This window comes from Gopherus flavomarginatus, unplaced genomic scaffold (genome assembly GCF_025201925.1).
Source record: "Gopherus flavomarginatus isolate rGopFla2 unplaced genomic scaffold, rGopFla2.mat.asm mat_scaffold_34_arrow_ctg1, whole genome shotgun sequence".
In the NCBI taxonomy this organism is placed as follows: Eukaryota; Metazoa; Chordata; order Testudines; family Testudinidae; genus Gopherus; species Gopherus flavomarginatus.
This window is the reverse complement of record NW_026115061.1, coordinates 5,558,063-5,575,628: the sequence shown is the minus strand read 5'-3', so window position 1 is coordinate 5,575,628 and position 17,566 is coordinate 5,558,063. Positions and strand designations below refer to the sequence as shown.

General features: G+C 50.0%; 1 protein-coding gene across 1 annotated transcript; it reads left to right on the top strand.

Moving 5' to 3' along the window:
* The first annotated feature begins 12,598 nt into the window (after positions 1-12,598).
* On the top strand, positions 12,599-16,645 carry CCNB1IP1 (cyclin B1 interacting protein 1). Its single transcript, XM_050935827.1, has 3 exons — positions 12,599-12,910; positions 15,139-15,472; positions 16,446-16,645. The coding sequence occupies exons 1-3, from the start codon at positions 12,614-12,616 to the stop codon at positions 16,643-16,645; spliced, it is 831 nt and encodes a 276-aa protein (XP_050791784.1). The 5' UTR covers positions 12,599-12,613.
* The last annotated feature ends 921 nt before the right edge of the window (positions 16,646-17,566 follow it).

Below are 17,566 nucleotides of genomic sequence, written 5' to 3'. Positions count from 1 at the left end.
TCATTTTTGGGGAAAATGGGAGGAGGGACAGATTGACACATGGAGCCTTTGCCAGCTGTTTAGCACAGCTGCTGCTTCAAGCAACTCTGCAATTGACTATAGACTAAAGAACTGGTGGATGGAAGCCATTAACCCCTTCCACCATAACTATACCCCTAGCTCATTTGTCTGTCCTACCACCAGAATTTAACATTTGACACCCTAAATAGCTTCTCATAGACCAATAATAGGGAAAGTGGGGGCATGCACACAGCCCCTGGTATGGGGGGGGAGGAAGGGGAGGTGGGAGCGTACAGAACCTAGTGGGGCAAATCCAGTTTGGGGGAAGGGGGCACACAACTCCTGGCACAGAGGGGTATCAGGTGCAGGGAGAGTCCCTGCAATTGCAGGGGGAGATTGGGGGACCCTGCTATAGAGAGATGGGAGCATACAGAACCCCTGCCACAGGGTAACTTTGGGGACCTTGGCATGGGGGTAAGTGGGAGTAGGCATGTACCCATTACTGCTGGCAGGGGGAAGATGGAGGGATGCAGGGAGTCCCTGATGTGTGCAATAAGCTGAGCCTACAGAAGCTATGAAATGTAGAAGCCACCAAGTTAAATCCAAATTAACAAAATCGTCCAGATATAACAGTATTGAACCCCCAAACCAGCTGGTAAGGTTTGCAGTCAGCGGTGGGAGTAGTTGAATCCATGGGGAGTTATTTTATGGCGTGGTTATTTGGGCGGGGGGTGAGACCAGTACAAACAGGGATGTCTTTTAGCATCCTGAGAAATGGAGTCTAAAGTCACCAGTTGTCACAAGTTCAAAGCTGGCCCCTTCCAGCAGCAGCATCTCCCATCAGTGCAGGAGGCAGGTAGAGTCAGTAAAAAGATGGTTGCTCATGTATTGCCCCTAACATGCAGATGAGCACCGTTTTGACATGGCAGTTGTTGGGATCCTAGAGGTGCTGTTTTGATGTGGGTTGAGAGGGCAATGTGGGTGCCATTTTGGTGTGGTTTATATGGGGAACCTATGCGGTGCCATTTTGATAGGGGTTGAGAGGTGGGATGTTGGGTGTCTTTTTGACAGTTTTTATTGGAATCTCTTTGGTATCATTTTGAGCTGGGGTGGAGGTGGCATGTGTGTGCCGATTTGACTTGGCTTTTTTGTGGGGGAAGCCTTGGGAACCACTTTGAAAAATGTTGCAGTGGGTACCATTTTTGACATGGCTTTATGGGGAAACTGGATGCCATTTCGCTGCAGGTCAGGGAGCAGATGTGTCAGTGCCATTTTCCCGTGGATCAGGAGTGGATGCGTGGCTGCCCTATTGAAACTGGCTGGGCAGCGGGTGGGTGCACGGGTGCCCTGTTGACATGGCTCGGGCAGGCGGGTGCCCTGATGATGTGGGTCAGGCAGGGGGTGCAGCATGGGTGCCCCATTGACGTGGGGCTGGCAGCAGCAGGTCGGGCAGCCGGGGGGGGGGGGGACTCTGCTGACGTGGGGCTGGGCGCTAGGCAGCCGGGGGGGGGGGGGGCCCTGCTGACGTGAGGTCTGGGCGCTAGGCAGCCGGTGGGGGGGGTCCCTGCTGACGTGGGGCTGGGCGCTAGGCAGCAGGGGGGGGGTACCCTGCTGACGGGGGGCTGGGCGCTAGGCAGCCGGGGGGGGGGGCCCTGCTGACGTGGGGCTGGGCGCTAGGCAGCGGGGCTGGGCGCTAGGCAGCCGGGGGGGGGGGGGGGGCGCCCTGCTGACGTGGGGCTGGGCGCTAGGCAGCCGGAGGGGGGGGGTCCCTGCTGACGGGGGGCTGGGCGCTAGGCAGCCGGGGGGGGGGGGCCCTGCTGACGTGGGGCTGGGCGCTAGGCAGCCGGCGGGGGGGGGCCCTGCTGACGTGGGGCTGGGCGCTAGGCAGCCGGGGAGGGGGAGGGGGAGGGCGCTAGCTCAGCAGCAGGCGGCTCTGCCTGGGCTTGCCGGCAGGGAAGGCGGCGCCGCGGTCACTCTCTGCACCACGTCCCAGCGCCCTCCCCCCACAGCGGCTGCGCAGAGAAGCCGGGCGGGGACTTTCGGACCGAACCATTCCGCAGAAGCGGGCTGCTTGGTGTGAACAAGCTGGGACCCTTTTGGGCGCATTTTGGGCACCAGCCTCTAGTCAAGAGATTTTGAAGCGAATTTTGTCTTTATGCCTCAAGAGCGAGATGGAATTTGCGCCACCTCAGCTCCTGGTCCTTCCCCCTCTCTCTACAATGGTACGTCTCAGGGCCTCCCCCGCCCTCCCCTCAAACGGCTCTGGGGGGGGCGGCGCGGGAGCGGCAGGGTGAAGCTGCCGCGGTGCGGGCGGGGGCGGGACGCTCTGCGGCGAGGGGAGGGGGACGCGGACGCGGGCGGAAGCAGCGGCGCATGCGCAGAGAGGGGTTTACTCGCCAGAGGGGGGGATTTTCCCGCCCGAAGGGATTGTTTGTAACCGCTGCGCGGTTTGCGGGTCAATGAGCGAGTCGCCCCCACGTTATCCTGGGGGAGACGAGCCCCTCCCCACACCCGTCAGTCTTTGCCGCCAAATATAAACGTGTGTCACATTCACCCCTCAGGGCAGCAGGGCGCAGCCCTTTGTGATTCCCTGGCTCTGTCAAAGCCAATGGGCCCCCCCCGGACACCCCTCCGAAAAACGCCAACGGCTGCTCGATAATCCCACGTGGGCTCCTATCAAAGCTGCGAGGCCCCGTTGTGGCACCTGTCACGCTTACGGCGATGTTGGCTCATGCCAAGCCAGTGTGGGTGGGTGCCCTAACAAGGCCACTTTAATGACCAAAAGCCACACTGTTGTCAGCCAGCTCACATTACCAGACAGAAAGTCCCAGTATTGCCATGGCATAAAATGCTGTTGGCGTGTGCCAATTTGGACGAATAAAATCCACCATATGGACTCATGGCAGTACTCTGTCGGCAAACACCACACGCTCAACGGCAGGAAAACATGGCATAATTGCATTGTCAAAAGGTGCATCATCCAAAGCAAGGAATCCTGTGTAGATGTGTGACCAGACACCATTGGTATTCACTAACCCTGTATTGGTGGGACAACAGAAATCCATGTTGGCCCATGTCATAGCCTATAATGGCAAATGGAAATAATCCCTCTGAAGGCAGCACCTGTGAAACTGCCATTAGTGCACCCCCAACCTGCACTGAGAGCCTTGCAGAAAACTACAAATACACTTTGCAAGTAGTTGCCTTAATAGCCATATAGTTCCCCCTCAAAACCTGCACACACAATTGACTAGCCCAAGATCACAAAATGAAGCTATAGAGAGTCAGAGTGGGTGAAGTGGTAGCATTTACTGGATCAACTTCTTTTTGTGTGTAACCTTTCTGCCCCTCTGAGTTGGCAGCAACAAGGGCCGGGTTCAGTATCCAGGGGTTCCGTTTCAGTAACACAATGCATAACCAGCTCGAGCCCCCACCCAGTGACCTGGGACACTCACATACCACACCCCCCTGGGCGCCTCTAGGAGGCAATACTTCCCCTCTCGCAAGCACGGAGTCTGAGTGTAGCAAAATCTTTTTAATAAAGGAAGGAATTAATGCGGCATCCCATTGGAGAAACACCACAAACAGGGTTATAACACAAACCATAAACAAAAACCCACCTCCAAGTACGTTTGGCACTGTCCTTTTTCCCCTTAGGGTTTTAAGTCCAATCACCCCAAAGTCCAACAACCCAAAAGTCTCTGGTCAATGCCACCCCAGAGTTCGAGAGTTTATCTGTAGAGGTCCCTCCCCACAGCCTGGGTAGAAAGGGGCACCTTACGTGGTCCGGGGCCAACTGCCCTGCCTCTCCATGGGTTCTGCTTCTGCCTTCTCCACGAACTGCTCCGCTTTACCAGCCGCTCCACACTGCTCCTCTAGCCGTCCTCAGAAACTGCTCCGCTCCACCAGCTGCTCTGCTCCATGAGCTGCTCCAGTTCTCTCTGCAAACTGCTCGGCTCCGCTCGCTCTGTGGGCCACTCCACCCATCCCACAGCTACTCCGCTCTGTCAGCCGCTCTGCTGCCACCAGCTGTCCCGTGATCCGCTCCAGCCGTCCCCACAACTGCTCCACTCCACCAGCCGCTCTGTTCCACAGCATATCTTCAGGCTCCCCCACTAGTTAGCACAGTACTCAGTGCTCTCAGCTCAGTTATTTCAGCTCTTTAGTGAGTTCAACTCTTAGTGATCTCAGCTCTTAGCGGGGGAGCCCCACTGCGAGTGCACCATTAGCCCAAAGTGATTTCAGCTCAGTAACCTGTATTTAAATTCTTAAGGGAATAAAAAAATCAACTCTGACATTCCACAGTGGAGAGAGGAGGGGGTGGAACTGGTGCTTCTGGCTCCACAAGGAGACTGCCCCACCAGGCACAAATACCTGTCCCCAACCTCTCTCAATTCTCTGGGTTTTGGAACCCATGTCCCATGTCTAGCCAGTACCACCCAACTGAGGGTGAGCAATTTGTCACCAAGCAGTCCCACAGCTTGGGAGTCTGGGATAGGGTAGGCGTGCCTATGCAAATACACTCTCTGAAATTCTTTCCACCAGATGTCAGTGTAGAGCTTATCCTGACTCTGCTTACATCCTCCCCCCAGCCAAGAATTTGTCGTCCCGACAAATCACATTCCCTACTATACCAACTTATTGCTCCCCTCCAAAAGGCATTAGATAGCCCACTTTAGCTTTCACAAACCTGTGTGCTAAATGTATAGGCTCCTCACTAATCACCCCAGGTGCATCGTAAGTTAACCGTTTCACTGGTCTTATTACCCTGTCTCGCCTATTGAGGATCTCTATTGCTATGGTAGAGGGGACATCCTCTTGAGTGACGGATGGGGAGGTTTCCTGTGAGTTCCCCTCGGGTACTGGCATAGGCCCCTGCATTTCTAGTTCTAACAGTGGAGGGTCTCAGGTGCTCTGGACATCCTCCATCTGTATGTCACCACTGTCCAAAAGCCTTTGTAAGTCATTACACGGGGGTCCCACCAGTGGCTCAGGGATGTCAGGAATGGGCCTAAATACTTCTGCCATAGGGTTTAGGGCGGAAGAGGATGTGCTCTCTTCTGATTCAGCGGATCGAGACTGAAATCTTGTCTTCATCCCAGGATACACCATGGTTGTGTCTTCCTCCTCAGACTCACTGTCAGATGTGCTGAGTAGGGGTAGGTTAGCTGCAGGAGGCCGGCTGTCCACGTTGGAAGGCGGCTTTGGTACAGCACCTTCGTTCTGCCCAGTTGCCCTGTTGTGGCCCATCTCATAAGGGCTGCCTACCAATTCTCCCACAGGAAGCAAAAGGTTTCTATGTACGGTTTTGGTCTGCCCTGGACCCTCTTCAGGTTTGATCTTGTAGACCGGCAGGTCTCCTAGCTTTTCCATCACTAAGTAAGGTATTGCCTTCCATCTGTCAGCTATCTTGTGCTTGCCAGCAATACCCAAATTTCGCAGCAGGACTCTGTCCCCTGGCTGGAGCTCTTGCAGACGCACCCTAGCATCATATCGCTGTTTGTTGCGGTCTGCGTTCTTCCGAGCTGCAGACGTAGCTAAGTGATAAGCATCCCGTAGCTTTTCTCGTAGTCGGGATACATATTGCTGATGGGTTTCATAGCTATCGCCATCCTCTGATACACCAAAGCACAAATCTATGGGTAGTCTTGGTTCTCGCCCAAACATCAAGAGATATGGGGTGACCCCCGTAGCATCGTTCTTTGTGGCATTGTAGGCGTGCACCAGAAATGCAACATGTTGACTCCAGGTTGCCTTCTGCTCTGGCCGCAAAGTCCCTAACATATCCAATAGGGTTCGGTTGAACCTCTCTGGCTGAGGGGCACCTTGTGGATGGTAAGGCGTTGTCCTCGACTTTTTAATACCTGCTATCCTCAGCACCTCCTTCAGAAGGTGACTCTCAAAATCTCGTCCCTGATCTGAGTGTATCCGGGCTGGGAATCCATAAACTGAGAAATATTTTTCCCACAGTACTCGAGCGACGGTAGTGGCCTTCTGATCACGTGTGGGGTATGCCTGTGCATATCGCGTATAATGGTCGGTCACTACTAGAATGTTCCCAATATTCCTCTTGTCTACTTCTAAGGACAAGAAATCAGTGCAAACCAGCTCCAGAGGTTTGTTGCTGGTGATGTTCTTCAGATATGCGGCCCTTGTGGGCAGAGTTTTCCTTTGAACACATCGAGCGCAGGTGTCACATTTTCTGCGAACATCTTCGGCCATCTGAGGCCAATAGAACCTACTGCGGATAAGTTCCAGGATCCTCTCCATCCCTAAATGTCCAAAGTCATCATGCAGGGCCCTCATGGCCAGGGCTCTGTACTCTTTTGGCAGCACTAGTTGATTCCGTTGCTTTTGTGGAGGGTCTGTGGTCACGTGGTGTAGCACTCCCTGAATCAGTTTCAGTTTGGTCCATTCTCTCAATAGTAGTTTACCCTCTGGGGTAGATGGGACAACCGCAGCTGGGCCTCGCCCCTCTCTTTTGGCAAGTAGTGTATCACAAATGTCAACATCTTGCAGCTGGGCTTCCTGCCAGTCAGCTGCATTGAGCATTGGCAAGGGAGATTGGTCCAAAGCAATATAGTTCACTGAAGCAGAAGGCACGCATTCAGGGGGCAGGCCCAAAGCTTCAGCAACACATCCATGAAGGCTCTCAGGGGCCTCTGGCTCTCGGCGACTCACACTGCAGATAGCTCTCACGCCATCCGTGGGTATCACAGCGACATCAGGTGCCTGCGGACGTCTGGACAAGGCATCTGCATCTACATTGCTCCTCCCCGATCGGTATTGAATGCTGAACTCATAGCTAGCCAAGGCGGCCACCCATCTCTGGCCTGTAGCATCCAATTTAGCACTTGTTAACACATAGGTCAGTGGGTTGTTGTCTGTCCACACCTGGAACTTAGCACCGTACAAGTAGTCTCGAAATTTCTCAGTGATGGCCCATTTCAAGGCCAAGAACTCCAGCTTGTGGATGGGGTAGCGAGTTTCACTGTCAGACAGTCCTCGGCTGGCAAAGGCTACCGGTTTGCGTTTGCCTTCCACTTCCTGATACAGTACTGCTCCCAGACCCTCCAAACTGGCATCAGTATGCAGGATAAACGGTTTGCTTGGGTCAGCAAAGACTAGGATGGGAGCATGAGTTAGGCAAGTAATGATTTCCCGAAAAGCCCTCTCACATCTTTCATCCCACCACGGCCCAAATGGTTCGAAGGGGCCATAGTGTCTCTGCAAAGGAGGCTTTGGAGGCCTCCGCTTATTCTGGGTCTTAGATTTGTTCTTGTTGGACTGGTATCCCCTGGTAAGATCATTCAGAGGTTTTACAATCGTAGCATAGTTCTTCACAAATCTGCGGTAGTAGCCACTAAATCCAAGAAACGTCTTGAGTTCTCTGTAGTTACTGGGACGTGGCCAGGTAATGAGTGCTTCTATTTTATCGGGGTCAGTACTCACACCCTCTTGGGACACGATGTGACCTACATACTTCACTGAGGTTTGGCAGAACTGGCATTTATCGATTGAAAGCTTCAAACCGTATGCCTCCAACCTATCGAGCACTTTAAGAAGTCTTTCTTCATGTTCCTCCAGGGTTCTTCCAAACACAATCAGGTCATCCAAGTAAACTAACACCTGCAGTAAATTCATGTCTCCCACGACTTTTTCCATAAGTCGTTGAAATGTGGCAGGGGCCCCAGAAATCCCTTGTGGCATGTGTTCGAACTGGTAGAACCCTAACGGGCAGATGAAGGCTGTCTTCTCCTTATCCTCTTCTCCCAGAGGGATCTGGTAGTATCCACTCCGAAGATCCAACACAGAGAACCACTGACTACCCAGCAAACAGTCCAAGGCATCTTGTACTCGAGGCATGGTGTATTGATCAACTGTAGTGCGCCTGTTTAGGGTGCGGTAGTCAATACACATCCGGATTTTTCCACTCTTCTTACGAACGACCACAATGGGTGAGGCATAGGGGCTTCGTGACTCTGTGATGATACCATTCGCGATCAGCTCTTGAAGATGATGGCGCACATCTTCCATCTCAGAGAGGGCAATCCTCCTAGACCTCTCCCTGAAGGGTCGGGGATCTTGTAGCCTGATATGGTGTTCCACTCCCTTTGCACATCCCACGTCCCACTCATGTAGTGAGAACACCTTGGATCTCTCGCAAAGCTTCTTCCTCAGGCGATCCTTCCACTCCTCAGACAGCGGTGAGTCCCCGAAGTCAAACTTCGCAGGATCTATCATTGGAACTTCAGCTTCACACTGGGGTCTCACAACGCTTTCAGGCTCAAAGATGTCTGCAATCTTCTGCCCTGGTTTTACAAACACATCACGGCGTGTTTCATTAGCAACCAGTTTCGTCACCTCCTCCTGGGCTTCAACAGGTAGGGTTATGACTCCACTGAGAACCAGCACTCCTTCTGGGAGCCCTCCCTTGGTTGGCTGCTCTACCACAGCTAATGTTCCCTTACTGACTTTTAGGCAGGTACTCCTGACAATCACCTCCTTTTCTGACATGGCAGGCACCACTAAAGGGACCGGGCCCGCATACCTCAGTGCTCCTACTGGCAAATCAGGCATCACTTTTCTTGTGTCCTCAATTTTTCTGTAAGCCGCGGCACAGTGTGTGTGTATCACCAAGGTGTTCAAATATTGGTCTCCTGCTTGCTGTCTGCAGTAATCGGCCAGTATCCTAAAGAGGCTGGAGTTGGTCCCTATCAGCACAGACACATCAGAGGTCCCTTTCGGGTCAGGGCATATTAAGGCAGCGGTGTCTACCTCTTGCCTTACCCCAGCAACCTCCTCTGGGAATTCCAGGTGCACTATGACATACCCTTGATAGGGGTATTCATCCATGCTGAGGCCACACAGACCAATGCCAGTCAGTGGCTGTATGGGCAGGTGCCTAAGCATCTGTTGGTAGAATGACTGAAATATAATAGTCACTTGAGATCCAGTGTCAAGCACGGCTTTACACTCCGCCCCTTCAATCCTCACCATGACCTCTGCTCGAGGCCCTATCAGTCCTGCAGGGATCCCAGCTGGATGGTCTCTTCTGGGGGAATCTTCAAATCCTCTAGGCCTAGGTGGTCTCTGTCCCCGGACCTTCTGACAGCTACTGGATCTCTTCCAACTAATCCTCAGCTTTTCATACACTAAAGAGGGGTTCTCTTCCTTATGGCAGTTAGCAGCACTGTGCCCATCCTGACCACACCGGTAGCAAAAGAATTGTCCTTTCCCCATTCGGCGAGGTGGGACAGTGACTCTAGATACTGACTTCTCTATTGTCACAGTCTGAGGCTCCTTATTCCTGGAAATCTTAGCTTGGTCAATGATGCTTTGCAGCTCAGCTATCCGTTCTGTCAGGACTTGCATTTGTTTGGCAAGTTCCTCTGTGGTGCTCACCATCAGTACACTGGCCATTGGCGGTGGCGTCGTGCTGGCTGGTTCCAATGTTTGGGCTTCCCAACACTCGCTGGCCGCCTGCCTTTCTTCTTCTTCCCTGACTTCCTTTATCAGGTGGGAGTAACTTGGGGGATGTTCCTGCCGTTCTCTTAGTCGGAGGTGAAGTAGGATCGGGTTCTGATACTGAGTCCCTCTTACAACTTGAGCCAGTCTGGTCTGATCCATCTGCTCAGCAGTCACTGCTCCCCTCATAACAGCTCTCTGAAGTAGTCTCTCCAGCCTCTGTATATAGGCTGAAATTTTCTCACCCCTTTGCTGTTGGGAATTAATGAATTTACAGTAACTGTCCTCAGGGCCCTCTACGCTCCCAAAGGTATTATCAAGGGCCTCTAGGCAGTCCTTCACACTGACCTCAGGGTCAATGAGCTTCAGGGTGCGAATTACATCTAATGCTGGGCCACTAAGGCTCTCTATTAGACATCGTCGCTTTTCTACATCGGGTATGGCCCAGTCCCGCAGCATTTCAGTAGTATGCTCCGACCAGAGTTCAAACTCCTCTTCCCCATCAAATAACCTTAACTTACGACAAGAGTTCGATGTAGCATAGGCCAACACAATCTTTTCCAATATATGCCCCAGTGCGTTTGCCCAATCATAGGCTGAATCTGCCGCCCCTGAGCTAGAGGCTGCAGGACTGGAGCCCAACAAACCCGACATATTAGCCATTATACAAACAGTAGTTTCCTCAAAATATAAACACAATTATTTCCCATTACAGTGGAACACTCAACAGGTGCTTGCGAGGAGTACTGACCCAGGCATCCCGGACGAGCCCCCAAAAATGTAACCCTTCTGCCCCTCTGAGTTGGCAGCAACAAGGGCCGGGTTCAGTATCCAGAGGTTCCGTTTCAGTAACACAATGCATAACCGGCTTGAGCCCCCACCCAGTGACCTTGGACACTCACATACCACACCCCCCTGGGCGCCTCTAGGAGGCAATACTTCCCCTCTCGCAAGCATGGAGTCTGAGTGTAGCAAAATCTTTTTAATAAAGGAAGGAATTAATGCGGCATCCCATTGGAGAAACACCACAAACAGGGTTATAACACAAACCATAAACAAAAACCCACCTCCAAGTACGTTTGGCACTGTCCTTTTTCCCCTTAGGGTTTTAAGTCCAATCACCCCAAAGTCCAACAACCCAAAAGTCTCTGGTCAGTGCCACCCCAGAGTTCGAGAGTTTATCTGTAGAGGTCCCTCCCCCCCAGCCTGGATAGAAAGGGGCACCTTACGTGGTCCGGGGCCAACTGCCCTGCCTCTCCATGGGTTCTGCTTCCGCCTTCTCCACGAACTGCTCCGCTTTACCAGCCGCTCCACACTGCTCCTCCAGCCGTCCTCAGAAACTGCTCCGCTCCACCAGCTGCTCTGCTCCATGAGCTGCTCCAGTTCTCTCTGCAAATTGCTCGGCTCCGCTCGCTCTGTGGGCCGCTCCACCCGTCCCACAGCTACTCCGCTCTGTCAGCCGCTCTGCTGCCACCAGCTGTCCCGTGATCCGCTCCAGCCGTCCCCACAACTGCTCCACTCCACCAGCCGCTCTGTTCCACAGCATATCTTCAGGCTCCCCCACTAGTTAGCACAGTACTCAGTGCTCTCAGCTCAGTTATTTCAGCTCTTTAGTGATCTCAGCTCTTAGCGGGGGAGCCCCACTGCGAGTGCACCATTAGCCCAAAGTGATTTCAGCTCAGTAACCTGTATTTAAATTCTTAAGGGAATAAAAAAATCAACTCTGACATTCCACAGTGGAGAGAGGAGGGGGTAGAACTGGTGCTTCTGGCTCCACAAGGAGACTACCCCACCAGGCACAAATACCTGTCCCCAACCTCTCTCAATTCTCTGGGTTTTGGAACCCATGTCCCATGTCTAGCCAGTACCACCCAACTGAGGGTGAGCAATTTGTCACCAAGCAGTCCCACAGCTTGGGAGTCTGGGATAGGGTAGGCGTGCCTATGCAAATACACTCTCTGAAATTCTTTCCACCAGATGTCAGTGTAGAGCTTATCCTGACTCTGCTTACATGTGTAAGAGACAATCTTTTGAGATAGAAAGAGCTCTTCTTCTGGACCAGACCTGGACCAAGCTCAAAAACTTATTTTTTATTGAACCAGCTTCTGTTGGTGAAAGAGACATCACCTCACCCACCTTATCCCTCTAATATCCTGGGACCAACATAGCTACCACAACACTGCAAAGTGAAACTACGGCAGAGTTGGGAAGCAACTGCAGGAGCCTTATTTTCAGTCCCACCTGTTCTAACCACTAGAAAACAGACTTCTCCCAGAATTAGGAATAGAATCCAGTAGTCCTGCCTCCCAGCCCCCTAGACTCTACTGCCTGCGCAGAAGAGGGGATAGAAACAAGAAGTTCTAACTCCTAACCACTAGACTCCACTTCTCTCCCACAACTGGAACAGAACCCAGGAGTCCTAACTCCCAGCCCCACCCTGCTCTAACACCTTGGTGTTAATACAGGCCAGACTTGCATTGGGACACTGTAGACCCATGTGCATTGGCAGAAGTAAAAAGCTGGATTAGCACATACCCAAAAGCTGGGCATCTCTGGCAACCATGCTACTCTATCGCCCTTGACATGCACAGGACTCTCCCAATGTGGCTTTTGGACACTATTAAAAGAATTAAAGTTGCCCTTTCAAAATATTAACTAGACTGGAGGAAATGTCATCTCCCAAAGGGACATGCCCAATTTCACAGATGGGTTGTCCAGAACTCCAAAATGAGGATTGACATTTAGAGTTTCCCCAAATAGCCCTTTAAAGTATCCAGTGTCCATTTTAGTGGCCAAATGTGGGATTTTGGTTGCCACCACTTTTGAAAATTGGGCCATTTTTTTCTTCACAGAGGCAAGAGGTTTCTGAAGAAAAATATCCAACTGGTTATTTTGATGCTGCATAAAAGTGTCAGTGTTTCCACTTCAGCTTTTAGGGTGGAATTTATAAAGCAGCATAAGGAAGTTAGATGCCTGAATCCCATAATTCAATGGGAGTTGAACACCTAACTCTCTTAGGCTGCTTTAAGAATCCCAGCTTGTATGTTTGTTTTGCTTTATAGGTTTGGTGTGGTGATTGGCAAATTCCTTTCCACCAGGGGGTATTTGTTTTGGAGTCAACACCCTTGCTATTGGCTCAGTTGAAATGTCCGTGTGTGAGGATAGGTTGCTATGCAATTACCGCAAGTGCCGTGTCAAGCTCTCTGGCTATGCCTGGGTCACAGCTTGCTCACACATCTTCTGTGACCAGCACGGTAGTGGGGAATTCAGCCGTTCACCAGCAGTCTGTCCTGCCTGCAACAGTGCCCTCTCTGGCAAGTTAGACATTGTTCGCACCGAGCTAAGTCCCTCTGAAGAACACAAGGCCATGGTGTTGACTGGACTTCGGCCAGAGACTGTGCTGGACATCAGCTCCCGCGCACTCGCCTTCTGGACATACCAGGTAAATCCACCCCAGGTGGGGTATCAGCATGATGTCCTAGGATAGGTAGACACATTCAAAAATGTCTCTGAAAATATAATTGGGAAGAGATTTTGTTTGTTAAAGGAATGAAAAATCCAAAATTCAGTCTTTATGGCTACCTATATCTCGTACATGGAGGGCAGAGCTGACACCTAGGTGACTCCAAAGGGAGGGCCAGCATGCTATATTTTTTGGCCTGAAAACTGTGGAAAGGAGCCAAAGGGAATGGAATAGGATTAAGAAATCCCATTGTTTGGTTTTGTTGGGACCACAGAGAAGGTTCACTCTCTGGTTCAAAATCACCAGAGTGTGGCATTTGCACTTCTCCCTCCCTTCTTCTCTGTCCAACTGTCAGTGTAAAACATTATCACTCTATTAGCCATTCCTCTCTTTCTCATCTGTCACTGTGGAAAGTTCTCTCCATCTTTGCTATACATTCTTTCTTTCTTACATCACAACAATATCAAAGCACCTCACAAACATTCATGAATTATCCTCAAGGAGAAGTATGTCTCTATTACTATCTCCATTTTACATGTAGGGAACTGAAGTACGGACATTAAAGCAACATTTTTAAGTGTCCACTAATTTTAGGAACCTCGCATTTGAGTGCTCAACATGAGACCCATATAACCTGATTTACAGAGATGCTGTGTGTGACAGGCTGAGTCACAGAAACCCCCTTGGGACTGCCACCTGATGTGCTGAGACTACTTCTGAGCCCATTTTCCCTACCAGCTTGGGACTTCAGTAGTCTGTCTTGTTGAGACAGACACGCTAGCCTGCTACAAACACAGACCCAGGTCTGAACCACATCCCCCACAAGCTGAAGACTTAACTGAAAACAGCTTAAAAAATTCTCCTGTCTCTAGCACCCAGATACCCAGTTCCCAATGGGATCCAAAGCCCAAATAAATCTGTTTTAGTCTGTTTAAAGCTTATGCAGGGTAAACTCATAAATTATTCACCCTCTATAACACTGATAGAGAGAGATGCACAGTTTTTTGCTTTCCCAGGAATTAATTACTCGCTCTGTGTCAATTAATAAGCAAAAAGTGATTTTATTAAGTATAATAAGTAGGATTTAAGTGTTTTCAAGTAATAACAGACAGATCAAAGTAGATTACCAAGCAAAATAAAACAAAAACATGCAAATCTAAGGCTAATACAGTAGGAAACTAAATGCAGGTAAATCTCACTCTCAGAGATGTTCCAATTTGCTTCTTTTACAGACTAGACTCCTTTCTAGTCTGGGTCCAGTAATTACTCACCTCCCCACCCCCGTAGTTACTGTCTTTTGTTCCAGTTTCTTTCAAGCATGTCTTTGGGATGGAGAGGCTATCTTTTGAGCTAGCTGAAGACAAAATGGAGGGGTTTTCAGGGCCTTATATCGTCTTTCTCTTGTGAGTGGAAACCCCTTTGTTCTCCTGTGTAAAATTCCCTCAACAAGATGGAGTTTGCAGTCACCTGGGCAAGTCACATGTCTATGAATGATGCACTTTTTGCAGGCCAACACCATTCTTTACATGTTAGTGTGAATGTTCCCAGGAAAGCTCAGATGTGGATTGGCACCTCACAAAATCCATTGTTAGTTAAGTGTTTCTTGATTGGGCACTTACTCAGAATAGTCTTTTCCGAAGAAGCTGACCAAATGCTTCACTGAGGCTACTTAGAACCAAACAAGTACATAGTCAATATTCACAACTTTGAATATAAAAAAAGAGATACACACATACAGACAGCATAATCATAACCAGCAGACTACAACCTTTCCATAGACACCCCACTTGGCCTCCTTATACAAGACCTGGTGCAACCATAGGACCCTGGTTGCAACAAGGATTTATATAGTCACAGTTTACGTCAATAACATCACACTGTGCACCCCACAGCTCTTATCAGCTTCAGCTGGAGTGTGGAGTGCTCAGCACATCTGAAAATCAGTCCGTAGATGTCTCATGTTGGCAACCCTAAATTTGAGTTCCTCTTGAGAATATTGACCTAAGTGACTTACCCAAAGTCACTGTGGCAGCAGTGGGAACTGAATCCAGATCTCATAAGTCCCAGTCAGTGCCTTAACTCCAGACCATCCTTCCTTTGGTACACTGTAGTCATGCTACGATATCTCTGATGCAGTGACTTCACTTTCCTTTGACAATTAGTGGTCAAAGAAGCCTGTCACACCTGTCATAATCTCCACATGGCAGGTTCACCAGGAGCGCCTGTACCAGGAATACACCTACAGCAAGGCTGAGGGACACCTGAAGCAGATGGAGAAGGTGTACACCCAGCAGCTGCAGAGCAAGGACATGGAATTGACCTCCATGAAGAGCAAGGTCTCCTCCCTGAAGAAGGTGCTGGAGGAGTACAAGAAGAAGTTCAGCGAGCTCTCTGAGAAGCTCATGGAGCGTAACCGCCAGTACCAGAAGCTCCAGGGCCTCTATGACAGCCTCTGTCTGCGCAACATTGCCATGGCTAATCAGGAGGCTGCCCACGAGCCTCCCATGATGCCTCAGCCTGCTGTCTTTGGCTTCCCATTGGGTAAGATCTGTGGAGAGTTCTCATTTCACTACTCACAGAGGTTGCAAAAGCAAGCATAAGGAGTCACTACACTGACACTGTTAGTGGAGGGGACAAGGGTTTAGTGAGCTATAGAGACTGAACTCTCCCTCCATGCCATAGGACAGGAGGAGGCACATATGTGTGTGTGTTTGAAGGAGAAGGGCTTCATACAGAGCAGTCACTCTCCAAGTGCTGTGAAATATTTGATTAGACACTCCTGTGTGAGACAAGTTGATGGGTTCTCAGCTTGGACAGTTGTCCATCTATCAAACCCCACTCACACTAATAGCCCCCCTCCTTGGCAGCCTAAGAGGAGAGACCATGGACTGAATGGGCCATGGAGATTAAGCTCCTTTCTCCTCCCTCAGAGGGGATTTCTCCAGAACATGGGCTAGTTCACACCCTGAATCCGAAAGCTTTGAACATCCCTTGTAATATCTCCAACCTTAGCTAGCCATGTGGTATCACCAACACACAAACTTTACTGTGAGTCTCTGGGCTTTTGGTGTGTTTAAAAAAAGGGTAAGTTTCTAGCCCCCATGGCTGCAGAGAAAAGAGGGAAACTGTGAACAATAAATGCTACAGAACCAGAAGGAAATTTTTTATATAATATAATTTTAAAAACATCATGATTTTGTAAGCATATCTCATGAATTTTGGGGGTTGGACTCTTGAGCGTTGCATTTGTTTCTTTCGTGGCTGGTACCTCCTCATCAAAAGGTTTACGAATCCAGGCTAATGGATTTAGGTCTAAATCAAGCCTTCAAATTCCACCATGTCCTGTGAGAAATCCAACCTTAGCTCCTGTATTTAAATCGAGCCATGGTCACTCATGGTCTTAGATTTGGAGATTCTATGTTCAATCCCCAAATTGTCACACTACTGTAGTCACTAATGTCTATCTTGATAGAGAATCCAGCATCCAACTGACCTTGTATCACCTCCTTCCTAGGTAATGCTGCCAAGTTCCCTGGGGATGCCACGCCAGTCCGGGGCAGGTGTGGGGAGGGAGACTTCCATTTCAAACCCTTCTTTGCCACATCCCCACCTGCGGGTGAATTGAGCAACAGCTTCTTCACCTTCGCCTCTCCCAGCAATGAGCTGGAGCCACATCCTGGAGCCAGCAAGGCGTACAAGATGAAGAGGATATAACCGGTAATGTGCCTTCCACACCTGCTTCTTGGAAATTCAGCCCATCCGTCAGCAGGGGAAAGAGCGAAAATGCATATTGTCTGGATTTGAGATTCTCCGCAGTATTGAGATATTTCTTTTAGGTATTATAATGTAATCAACCTCTGATTGGCACTGGCAGATTGTCTTGACTTCTCATCCTAGTCTGTAATGCCCTGTCGCTTCTGAGTGTCAATTTCATTGTCACAATCTGTCACCAACAGACTGTCTTTCAGACTGTAAATCTCTCTCACCCTTGGATTGCCCCTCTCAGATTGTAAAATTGACACCATCTGACTGTAGTATCCCATCGCATTTGGACCAAGATCCTCAAGGCACCTAAATACCTTTGAGGATCTGGGCCTGGTTCTGATGTACTCTGCTTAATAGGTTACAAAGTCATTGTTGTTTTCTGTGTGTGAGAGATAATGTATTTGTGTGTGCTTGTGTGTATGTGTCTATGTGTGCATGCAAATCTATGTGTGTATCCTGGTGTGTTTGCCTCTGTGTGTGTATGTGGGTCAATCTATGTGTGGGTGTGTTTGTCTGTACACATGGGTGTATAAATCTAGATAGCTGTGTATTGTCTCTGTGTGTAAGTCAATATGTGTGCTTAAATCTGTGTGTATTTTGGTGTGTCTTTCTCTCTTGTTTATGCGTGCAGATATACATGTGGGTAGGTGCCTCTTGCTATGTGTGTGTTTCTCTCTGAATGGGGGAGGGTGCGTAGCTCCATGGGTGTGTACATGCATAGTTCTGTGTAAGTGTATTTTTGCTTCTATATTTATGCTTGTGTTCATATGTGTGTGTGTATTTCTCAGTGTTATCCAGTGTGTTCCCCTGAGTACACTCCACCTCATCCTTCCCTTTGCAGTTATTCCCCACCCTTAAAAGTTCAGCCAT

What these genes read in the sequence shown, in the direction of transcription:
- CCNB1IP1 (XM_050935827.1), top strand. Translation starts at nt 12,614, where the DNA reads ATGTCCGTGTGTGAGGATAGGTTGCTATGCAATTACCGCAAGTGCCGT. An exon ending in TCGCCTTCTGGACATACCAG is followed by an intron (nt 12,911 to 15,138) that starts GTAAATCCACCC and finishes TCCACATGGCAG; the next exon opens with GTTCACCAGGAGCGCCTGTA. An exon ending in TGTCTTTGGCTTCCCATTGG is followed by an intron (nt 15,473 to 16,445) that starts GTAAGATCTGTG and finishes CCTCCTTCCTAG; the next exon opens with GTAATGCTGCCAAGTTCCCT.